The sequence below is a fragment of the Bos indicus x Bos taurus genome, chromosome 20 (assembly GCF_003369695.1).
Source record: "Bos indicus x Bos taurus breed Angus x Brahman F1 hybrid chromosome 20, Bos_hybrid_MaternalHap_v2.0, whole genome shotgun sequence".
In the NCBI taxonomy this organism is placed as follows: domain Eukaryota; kingdom Metazoa; phylum Chordata; class Mammalia; order Artiodactyla; family Bovidae; genus Bos; species Bos indicus x Bos taurus.
In genome coordinates this window covers 46479532-46491869 of record NC_040095.1, presented here as the reverse complement: position 1 = coordinate 46491869, position 12338 = coordinate 46479532, and the positions used below count along the sequence as shown (strand labels likewise).

General features: G+C 33.4%; 1 protein-coding gene across 1 annotated transcript in view; it reads right to left on the bottom strand.

Annotated features, from left to right (window-relative positions):
* Positions 1-12338, bottom strand: part of CDH9 (cadherin 9) — a 140786-nt gene that overhangs the window by 16783 nt on the left and 111665 nt on the right. Inside the window, exons 4-7 of the mRNA XM_027520374.1 lie at positions 9754-9873; positions 8994-9161; positions 6110-6297; positions 4893-5146 (exon numbers count right to left, since the gene is read on the bottom strand). Coding sequence (XP_027376175.1) covers positions 4893-5146; positions 6110-6297; positions 8994-9161; positions 9754-9873 — 730 coding nt within the window. The remainder of the gene's footprint in view (positions 1-4892; positions 5147-6109; positions 6298-8993; positions 9162-9753; positions 9874-12338) is intronic.

Sequence of the window (12338 nt, the reverse complement as noted above, 5' to 3'; positions counted from 1 at the left end):
ATATATGCAACAAGTAGTTAAGGGACACGTAAAACAAAGTGACGTAAAATATGATGTCAAAAACGTTTAATGTAGAGAGGATTTGTGGAGTAAAAATGCAGTGCTGGCTGAACTTAAGACATATGCAGCTTAAAATTCATATATATATATATATGAATCTAAAAAAATTCATATATATATATATATATATGAACTGATATATATATAAACCTCATGGTAACCACAACCTCATGATAACCCCCAACAAACAAAAATTCAGGACCAGATGTCTTCATAGCTGAATTCTACCAAACATTTGTAGGAATTAAAACCTATCCTTTTTAAACTATTACATAAAATTTTAAAGGAATGGATAACTCTGAATGCATACTAAGAGGACAGCATCATCTTGAATCACTCAAATATCTGTAACAGATACACTCATGCAAAAGAGAAAGGAATTCAAACCAAAGACTGAAGGCAACCATAGAATCAGAAGGCAGAAGAGAAAAGGATGAAGAAAGGAATAAAATAGCGCTACAAAACAACCCCAAAACCATTAATAAAGTGACAGTAGGTACATAGCTATCAATAATTACCTTAAATGCAAATGGACCAAATGAAAACAAAAACATAACAATACAAAACCTTTGGGACACAGTAAAAACAGATCCAGAGGGAAGTTTATAGCAATGCAAGTTTCTCTCAGTAAACAAGAAGAATCTCAGAGACAACCTAATTTTACACCTAAAGTAACTAAGAAAAGAAGAAAAAATAAAATCCAAAGTTAGTTGAAGAAAAGTAATTATAAGAAGCAGAAATACATGAAACAGACACTAAGAAACAAGCAAACAAAGAAACAATAGGAAAGATCAACAAAACTACGAATTAAGTCTTTGTAAAAATAAACAAAACTGATATTTTTGTCATTGAGTCATTGAGTCATTGAGAAAAAAGAGAGTGGGTCCAAATTAATAAAATTAGAAATGAAAAAAGAGAAGTTACAACCTACAACACAGTCCTCAATAAAACTAGAAGAAAAAAAAATGCCTTATTATGGACAATGGAAAAGACAAGGAAAAACTAAACCAATTCTGAGGGACAAAAGCCATGGGTTGCTTTTTGTACAAGTTCATCCTTGAGGCTCTGCCATGTACTACTGAATTCAGTCATATTAGTTTATGAACGTGAAACCTTGTTAATTATGTCTAAAATTCAGGCCTAGAAAGCAGAATATGTAGGTTAAAGAATTGGCTGTGCATTCAGATCAACAATAGTTTGAATCCTCAGCCTGCCAGTTATTTCTATAGAGTCCTTGGTAAAGCTCCTTAAACTCTTTGCATCTCTATCTCTATTTATTTTTAATAATATAGATGTACATGTCAATCCTGAACTCCCGATCTATCTCTCCTCTTAGGCTTCCCCTCAAGAAACCACAACTTTATTCTCTAAGTCTGTGAGCTTCTCTGATGGCTCAGTAAGGAAAGAATCACTTGCAGTGCATGAGACACTAAAGAAGCGAGTTCGATCCCTGGGTTGGGATGATCCCCTGGAGAAGGTAATGCCAACCCACTCCAGGATTCTTGGAGAATTCCATGAAAAGAGGAACCTGGTGGGATATAGTCCATGGGGTCACAGAGTCGGATGTGACTGAGCGACTAACACACACACACACATACATATGCATAACTGAATCACTTTGTTGTACACCTGGAATTAATACAATATTGTTAATCAACTATGCTCTAATATAAAATAGTTTATTTAAACAATATAGGTGATAATGATGTACTTGCCTTATACTGTTGTGATGAGATTTAAATGATCTGATACTTTGGATAGTTCCCAGTTCATAGCAAGGGCACAGTAAATAACAATTACTTTATAGAGAAAAAGATCGACAAATATTTGAGTTTCATATCATGAATCTGATGCCACCATTTGAGTAGAAAAGCATTTTGTTGCTTATCACTTGATTCAATGAAAAGATTAAAATCTTTGTGTAGAAAGGGGTGTTAAAATGATTAAACTTAATACAATCCTTGATGTTATCTGAATAAATAAACAAATATCCTTGGCAACATGGAAAATCAGCTTGCCTTTCTCAAGTTAATCAACATTCATTGAATTCAAGATATGAATGCAAGATATACCAAATGAATGAGAAAGATTACTAAGAGACTGTCTCCTTTATACTGCAGAATGCTCAGCAGCAGGGGAATTCAGTTCAGTTCAGTTCAGTCGCTCAGTCGTGTCCAACTCTTTGCGACCCCATGAATTGCAGCACGCCAGGCCTCCCTGTCCATCACCAACTCCCAGAGTTCACTTAAACTCACGTCCACTGAGTCGGTAATGCCATCCAGCCATCTCATCCTCTGTCGTCCCCTTCTCCTCCTGCCCCCAATCCCTCCCAGCATCAGAGTCTTTTCCAAGTAGGGCAATAAATTGTTCTTAATCTAAAACAGTCAATATCCTGTCACTTGTCTAAAACTTTCTAACAGTGGGTATTATTAACTGACAAAAGGTAAAATCAATGACTTTGTTAAAAACATAAATGTGGAATTTTAAGCATAAATATTTAGTATCACAAATACTAGGTCTAAATGAAGGCACATATAACACTGACTACTATGTTTTTAGAAACTGAAAAATCTATCAAGAATAGATATTTATTGAGCATTTATAGCTATTGGTATCTACAGTCCCTTATGCAATTCTTCCCTTTATGCATTTTTATGTACATGGTGAATTATTTCTATTTCAATACTGCAAAGAACACAAAAACACTGAACTTCCTTTTGTTACTTAAAAAAATAAATTCACATATAAGAGATGCCAAAGCCAATCAGCCACACTCAATTTCAATAAAAAATAAATATAATTTTGAATGTAAACCTGCTGGAACATACGTGTAGACCACCGGAAAACTAGATTACTTACTTAATTTTAAGAGGTTTGTTTTATACAACATGATAATGTAAAATTAATACTCTTTATGCATGATGATATAAAAGTACAAATAATCTTTCATTCATTGGTATTATGTTTTTAAATTAATGTTGAATAATATACAAATATATGATTTGAACCTGAACATTTACTTAAAAGAGAAAGTTACATTAATTCTTTTCTAATTAACCTAAAACTAGCCAAATGGTTCAAGCTAAACTCTGAGTACTAAGTATGGATTAAAATTTCATGAATTGTTTCTTTATTTTAAAAACATATTAATTAACCAACAAATTAAACTCAGTGTATATTTAGTGCAAAAAATGTTGCTTTGTAAATTAACATGAATAGTTATTACATCTAAATGTAATGCCTATATATTTAGTGTTGCTCTCATTGATTTTCTATGTATGATATATGACATGAATTGTAGGAAATTTGGGCATTCCCAACACATATTTAATTATTTAATTTCCCTAATCAATATAAAAATTTAAAAATTGTATGAATATAGTTCATTTTACAATGTGGTGTTAGTTTCTGGTAAACAGCAAAATAGTTCAGTTTATACTACATGTCAATATATATATTCTTCTTATACATTCTCATCCATTATAGATTATTACAAGATATTGAGTATAGTTCCCTATGCTACATGGTAAGTACTTGTTGGGTAAAAAAATTAAATTTTAATAAAGTATAATTTTATGTATTTTATTATCCTAGTCACACATTAACAAACAATATAGTATTTGTTCCTTTAGTCTTCTTTGTCTTCATCAGCATACCTACCCATCTTCATCCACCCATCCTATTTGTCAGTTAATATCACAATTACATTTATATTCTCCTTAAGCATAACTTGAGCTTCCCTGGTGGCTCAGATGGTAGAGTATCCACCTGCAATGTGGGTTCGATTCCTGAGTTGGGAAGATCCCCTGGAGAAGGGAACGGCTACCCACACCAGTATACTGGCCTAGAGAATTCCAACTATACACTCCACGGGATTACAAAGAGTCAGACATGACTGAGTGATTTTCACTACACTTCACTTAAGCATAATTTATGGCACATTTGAAAGCTTTAAAATGGTTAATACAATCTTCAGATTTTGAGAAATTATTACACTATTCTGTACAAATAATATTAATTTTTAATAGTTTCACTGTTCTCAAATATCACTACTGTCTTTACCAATCCTGTGTGTTTTTAATAGAATATAGTTGATGTTTTGTTTACCAAAAATTTTTATGTAAAATGTGCCTAGAGACTAATTTCATCAATTTTCCAGTTATCTCTTAATAATTTTTCTAGAAGAACATTTTTCTAGAAAATTTTATTTAGATCTCTTATTATTTGAACTATGATTTATCTAAGAAGGACAGTGAGATAAGGATTACTTCGATAACTAATGGATTAAAACATGGACACAGGAGCCAGATAGCCTGAATCTCAAACCAGCTTTTCCAGTGACTAATTTTTTGGCATGTTCTTTAAATGCTCAGTACTATAGTCTTATCATCGGCAGAAAGATAAAATAATAGGAGCTGCCTTGTTAAGTGTGATGTGCGTGTTTAATTGCTCAGTCATGTCCGACTCTCTGCGACCCCATGGACTGTAGACAGCCAGGCTTCTCTCTCCCTGGAGATTCTCCAGGCAGGAATACTGGAGTGGGTTGCCATGCCTTTCTCCAGGGGTTCTTCTCAACTTGGGTCAAACCCAGGTACCCTGCATTGCAGGCAGATTCTTTACCATCTGAGCCACCAGGGAAGCCCAAAGTGTGATGAGTCAAAGAAATCAATATATCCAGAGCACTTAAAAGGCAGCACAGCTGAGTCTTTGTTATGGAAGCATTTCATCTTATTACTGTACTCGATCACATATTGTACATTTTTTTCACACAACTCGTAAATAGTGAGTAATTGTTATATATCTTCAAACTTATGTTTTCTCAAAACACTTACTTTATTAAATTGTTCATGGCATCTGGGTCATATGCTGTCACCTGTCCAATGATGCTGCCTTCCTTTACATCTTCATCTACTTCTATCAAATAAAAGACTTTACTGAACACAGGAGGCTCATCTATATCTTCCACAGATATTTTAACCACAGCTGTGTCTTTGAAAGGCCCCAGGTGTAAGAATCGTGGATCAGGGTGAGTGTTACTTGCATCCACTTTTAAAGTGTACAGCATCTTGTTTTCAAAATCTAAATTCTAAAGTGAAATGAAGTAAGAAAAATTAGTATAACATAGCAGACATAACAAGCAGAGAAAATATCAAAATGTAATAAACATCCCTCCAGTAGTTCCAGTAATTTTGGTTAAATAAGTTTCCCAATTATTGCTTCATGGGTATATCAAATAAGTTAGTACATTTTTAATTTTGCCTTACATGTTTATAAAGAGTAGTTGATGTAACAGTATAACATTAATACTTATTTGCACTTATTAATAAATTTTATATTTTGGTGGTCACAGGTAAATGAAATATCTAATAAATAAATAGGCTATTTATTTATTACTATATTATGTATTATTATTTTAAAGTTATAAAAATTTGAAATCAGCAGAAATATAAAGTTGAGATTTAGCAGGCTATTCATATAAGTTGCGTACGTTTGGAAATGTACATGAAATAATAGTGTTGTCGTTGTTGTTTAGTCGCTAAGTCCTGTGTGACTTTTTGCGACCCCATGGAATGCAACACACCAGGCTTCTCTGTCCTTCACTATCTCCCAGAGTTCACTCAAATTCATGCCCATTGAGTCAGTGATACTATCTAACCATCTCCTCCTCTGCTGCCCCCTTCTCCTTTTGCCTTCAATCTTCTCCAGCATCAAAGTCTTTCCCAATGAGTCCGCTTTTCATGTGAGGTGGCCAGAGTATCACCATGGCAAAATAATGTCACGGAGAAATATAAAAATGACTTTTGAGGTTACTTGATCCTAGTTGTACTTGTTGTTTACTCTAAGCAAGAGCTGTTGAAGTTTTATAGCAATTTTAAGTGTCAGTGATAAAGATGCTTAACTCACTTGAAGAAAACTCACAACTATTCCCATTTATGTGAAGGACAGAAGCATATAAAAGATGGAAGAAATAATCCTAGGCTTTCTTACCTAAAAAGCAAGAATAAACCATAAAATGCTCAATGAAAAAATGAAGACAGCAAGAAGAAACCTGTTTGACAGTTATAATCCCTTCCTGTGTATCCTTGTCAGTGATGACATCGAACATGTCTGCTCCATCTCCTTCCGCAATGCTGTATTCCACCTCAGCATTTTCCCCCACGTCAGGGTCATTGGCTTTTATCCTTCCAAGAGGAGTTCCAAGAGGTACAGACTCAGGAGAATGAAACTGATACGTACCTGAAAATTAAATCAAAGCTGTTTCATCTTTAGATAACAAAAACTTTCATTTCCTCTGCTCTTTTTATTAAATTAATTTTAATTTAGGAGAATTTTTCATCATATCGAATTGTAAGCTGTCAAAAATTTACAGATTTATTAAGTAGGGAAAATAATTTATAAAGGCAGAACTCTCTCATTTTGTAAATGAGAAATCTGTTCCAGAAAGAATAAATGGATATCTCAAGGTTATTTAGATAATAGATGGTAGTTCTGATATTAGAATCCAGAACTTTTTGACTTAAGAGGGGAGGAAAGCAATTGTTTACTGCTTATTTGAAGTGTTCAGTATTATCATTACACATTATTCATTTGCTAAATTATTTAGAACATACATTTATTCTTATATTCTAACTCAAGGACAGAAAAAAATAAATTCTTTCATGACAGGTTCACAAGGAGATCCAACCAGTCCATTCTAAAGGAGATCAGTCCTGGGTGTTCACTGGAAGGACTGATGCTAAAGCTGAAACTCCAATAATTTGGCCGCCTCATGAGAAGAGTTGACTCACTGAAAAAGATTCTGATGCTGGGAGGGATTGGGGGCAGGAGAAGAAGGGGATGACAGAGGATGAGATGGCTGGATGGCATCACCGACTCGATGGGCATGAGTTTGAATAAACTCCGGGAGTTGGGGATGGACAGGGAGGCCTGGCGTGCTGCAATTCATGGGGTTGCAAAGAGTTGGACATGACTGAGCAACTGAACTGAACTGAAATTATTTAGAACATGCATTTATTCTTATATTCTAACTCAAGGATTAAAAAAGAATAAATCCTTTCATGACAAGTTCTTTCTTTATTTCCTTCTTTTCTTTTTTGCTTGTTAATGTCTTTTATTGGGATATAAATGTTTTTGTCTCCTGAAATGTTTACATTGTGCTGTCCCCAAAAGCATGTAAGTTTGTGAGGGTTTATTCAAGAGATAATTGGAAAATATCACAATAAATATTAATGAAAGTTAGAAATGTTTTTAAACATTTAATATGTGTTGATGTCTATATAAGGCCAAGGGCTTCTATATTAATTCATTTAATTCTAACATTCATCCTCATAGAATGAAGGCAGGTATATTGTCCTCAGAGATAAGGCTCAAGGAAATTACCCTGTAAAATTGGGAAATGCAGAAGGCAAAACTAAGCCTCTCTAACTTCAAAGTCTGTTCTCTTTCCAATTTGCTTGGTTCTTAAGAAGAGAGACTTCTAAATCCAGCTACTGTGAATTTGAATTCTCATCACTGGGCAAGTTAGTTAAATTCTTTAACCCTTAATTTCCACATCTATAAAATTGAGATGATGATAGCAATTAACTCGTATGTTTGTTAAGTAGATTACATGAAATTATGTCGTTAAGATGCTTAGTTCATTTCTTAGTTCAAGATCATTTCTACTATTACTATTACAGTTCCAAACCTTATGCTAAGAATTATAGAGTGGCAAGTCATTTGAGAATTCATCAGATCATACCCTTTCAGTTTATATTTAAGGAAACTGAATTCAAAGTTTAGATTTATGTTAATTAAGCTTATTATTCACATTCTCAGTGAAGTTTATTTTTTAACATTTATCGTATGTATATGTCCACCATCCAGAGCTATATTATTAAGTACTCAAATTTGATTAGCTTGAAAAAATGCTTTATTGCATTGGAATCAATGTCAGAAATTGAATTGTCAGAGTCCTTAGTAAAGCATTTCAAGAAAGGGCCCCTTATGTTTTTATTTACTGCCAAATGGAAATATTTGCAGCAGAGAATCAGTCTATATTTATAGGGTCTCATGGCTTACAAAGAATCTATGGTTTAACATGCATACCTAAAAATGGCTACAACTGAAAGGCTATAGACTGGTGTGATTATTCACAAGTAGGTAACAGATAACAGAAAATGTTTAACATAGCTCAGATGTCATCACAACCAAGGTATTCCATAAGGCTATGGGCAAATAAAAAAGAAAAATGTGGCCAATTAAACTAACTTGCATTGATTTTAATATAGTATTTGATTTCAGAGACATTAAAACATCAACAAACCTGTTTTATAATTGGATAAAAAAGGAATTATAGTTTTTAGGTACAAACAAGAGAACTGAGGCCAGTTACAGACGTGGATTTGAAACCAAGTGGTCAGCCTTGAGAGTCCATACACATAACCAGGGAAAAGATAATCAAAAGAACTAGATTATCATAGAAATGTTGGGAAAGCTAGGCTGGAAAATTTTATAACTCTTCAAAAGGTAGGAGAGGATAATTAAAGTTGCCAAAAAGAACCTCATTTCCTTGTTGTCTCCATTAACTACTCAATGATAAAAATGACCATAGTCACTTTGAAGTGATGCAGTATTAACAGCTCAGACGTGTCTGAATCTTTGCATCCTATGGACGGTAGACCACCAAGCTCCTCTGTCTATGGGATTTCCCAGGCGAGAATATTGGAGTGGGTTGCCATTTCCTCCTCTAGGGCGTCTCCCAACCCAAGGATCAAACCTGCATCCCCTGTATTGCAGGTGGATTCTTCACTTTAATATGAGGGAAATTGTGACATTCTGTTGAAGGAGGGTTTGTGGATTCATCTGTATGCATAAACTAGGAGCAAAAACATTTAACTGTTCACAGTGTGTTTGAGAAACTTTCCACACGATATCACGGAAACCTCTCTTACTCTGAGGAAATCGAGGAGGATTGTTGTTGACATCTGTCAGAGTGATGTTGACTGTGGTGGTCCCAGAAAGTCCTCCCATCTGGCCTCCCATGTCTTTGGCTTGTATAACCACTTGGTACTGTTCTCTGTTTTCTCTGCTCATATCTGGTAATGCAGTTTTTATTATACCTTTTGGAAAAAGTAGACACATATTTTGCAATTCAATCGAGTTTTAAAATTAAGCCATGCAAGATCCATTTTACAGAAATTAATCAGAACATGCAGATGATAACATGTCAGTGGACCTAGATAAGTCCTTCAATCCATAACCAATTTAACATTAGTCACAGAACAGGCAAAAATTGTTCCATGGGCAATTGTTTAGGAAACAGGTTTTGATAAATCAATTTAATTACCATTTTGATTTAAAAAAAACTAACTTGAGCCAAAAACTTTAGATGAGTCAGCTTGTTTAATATTGATGATTGTCACATTTTTAAGGTTTTGGTAATTTCTAAGACACATAATGTGTTCAATCTCTATGAAAGTCTATATTTTACATCATAAATTTAAACTCAATTAATATTAGTCTCAAGGGCTAAGGATTCAAAACGTTTTCAATAATAGGAAATCTGCTTCTGTTTTCATGGAGTAAGTATTAGGAATACATAAAAACGCAATACGTAATAGATTGATTTTAAGTATATAAAAATCTAAAAATTAACTGTGCATCCAGATGTATTACATAATGAGAAAAAGGCCAAGTATTAAATGTTATTACCTGATTCTGGGTCCACTGAAAAATATGGCTGTCCTTGCAATATGCTATAGACCACTTTGGCACTATTTCCGTAGTTGGCGTCATCTGCATCTGTTGCAGTCACTTGTATAACAGATGTACCTACATGAATTCCCACCCAAACACAGATACTTAAGTACCTGGAAATTTGAAGCTATCTTTATGAAAACATATTACTGGGAATATGGTATCTTAGACCATGGTACATTTTTCAAGATATTTGTTTAAATTATGCTGCTAAAATCACTCATATTTCATTTTTTTTAAATTTTAATATTCCTGAATAATATTGTTATGGGGCTATCTAAACAATCAAAAGCAAAATTTATCATAAAGGTGACTATGCACTGGTTGGTTGAAAATATTATGACAAAAAACAATTTTTCACTAAATACAGTGCTCATGCAATTCTCAGTTAATACGTTTATTGCTAACTGGAAGTGTGGACTCAGAGATAAATCCAACAATGAAAGCACTCTTGCTGCTTTTATTCTAATAAATTAAATATATATGGTAAATTTAATGAAAATAAAGGGGCTCTTTTTTCACGAAGAAAGAAACAAAAGACATAAAATTGCCAACATTTTTGGTATGCAAGATTTATATGTGTATTGTCTGTGTTTCTTTTTAAAATGTAGTTAACATTGTCATATATAATCATACCTATTGATATGCTTTGTATTATTTTCTACACATATGTAAATCAGTAGATATATCCTTCCAGAGTTAAGAAAGTGTATAATTGTCTCATATACAATACTATAATCTACCATTACTCTCGGTTAAATTTTATTTTGTAAAATTTCAATTATTTTCTCTTAACTTCATCACACATCATTATTTTTAAAAGATAAAAGAACTTTAAGGGAGCTAGTTTCAGGAGCTAAATATAATGTAATATATTGATGGACTTTTCTCTATTTTCTAGAACTCTATAAAGATTCAAGGCATGATTCTAAACTACCATTAAATAAATCCTACATGTATTCCTTGAGCAAAATGAGTTTGTAGAGCATTTTCTAGTATATTACATGCAGTTTTTCAAACTGTTGACTCTGATTCTTACATAGATTTTGAAGTTCTTTAGAAAAAGTGAGTTCCATGTTGGCTCTGTCACCTACTGTAATATCCCACATACATTACACAGGCAGAGCTTGTGTAATGAGTTGTAGTGAATGTTTCTCGAACTTTGTGTGTACATGCAGATTATAGAAACTAATATATTGCACATTAAGATTGTACCAACAACTTTATTTTTCATCAATATATCTGAATGCATGAATTTAGCAAATATTTTTCTGTTTTCTCAAAACTAATTAACATGAGAACTTGATCTCTTCCTCTTAGAGCCTCTATTTTCCTCAGCTGCAATGGAATTTGCATATCTTGTGAGAGGACACATTGTAACTTAGTCCTGCTGCTACGTGGCTTCAATCCTGTCCGACTCTGTGCGACCCCATAGACAGAAGCCCACCAGGCTCCCCCATTCCTGGGATTCTCCAGGCAAGAACACTGAAGTGGGTTGCCATTTCCTTCTCCAATGCATGAAAGTGAAAAGTGAAAGTGAAGTTGCTCAGTCGAGTCCGACTTTTACTCAGTCCTGCTGCTAAGTCGCTTCAGTCGTGTCCGACTCGGTGCGACCCCATAGACAGAAGCCCACCAGGCTCCGCTGTCCATGGGATTTTCCAGGCAAGAATACTGGAGTGGGGTGCCATTGCTTTCTCGGAGTACTCAGTCCTAGGTGTACTCTTTTATCACTTAAAAAGCATCCACTTTTATCTGAGTTAGACCAAAGCAGAAATCTTTAAAGTGATTTCCACCCACAAGAACATTCAAAAGTTCAATTAGAGCTGTTTTCTGATTTATGTTTATTTTTATAAAATCTTTTGTGCATATATGTTAGATTATTGTTTACATACTTAAGGATTATTTGAAATATGAATTATTAAACATAACCAAGATGCTAAATTCAAGTTGTTAATTCACTGATTTCGTAAATTTCTTTTGCTAGTAGATTCATTTTGACTGTGGCTATCATTTCATAGTAAGTAAAAACACACCTCTATAATTTTGTGACACTTTTAGTGTTTTTTGTTGTTAAGTTTGGTTATGATCATTTGTTCTTTATCATGGGTATGTGATCTTTGAATCTACCCAAAACTATTTAACTTAAAAGCATTAAATAAAGGAATGGAAATCAATGTGGTTTAATGCCACAAACACCCATATAAAATATTGTTCCCCTTCTCAGAACATAGTAATAATTAGAATGTTGTTAAACACTAATGAATACTAAGAGCATATTGCTAATATATTACTTATACTAGAAAAATGAACAAATGAGAAATATATAGTGTTCTAAACTTTAGGGAAAGGTCAGCTTTTTTTTGGTTTGTTTGTTTTCTATTTCCATAAATGTAAGAATATTTCACAATTCATATTATTTAGTAATAAAATTAGTTTATCTGCTTTTGTCCTAATTTTATAAATATTAGTTTATAAAAGACTAAAAGGGAATACATGGATTTTTACAGCCCTCTAGATATTTGCAGCTATATGTTTCATTT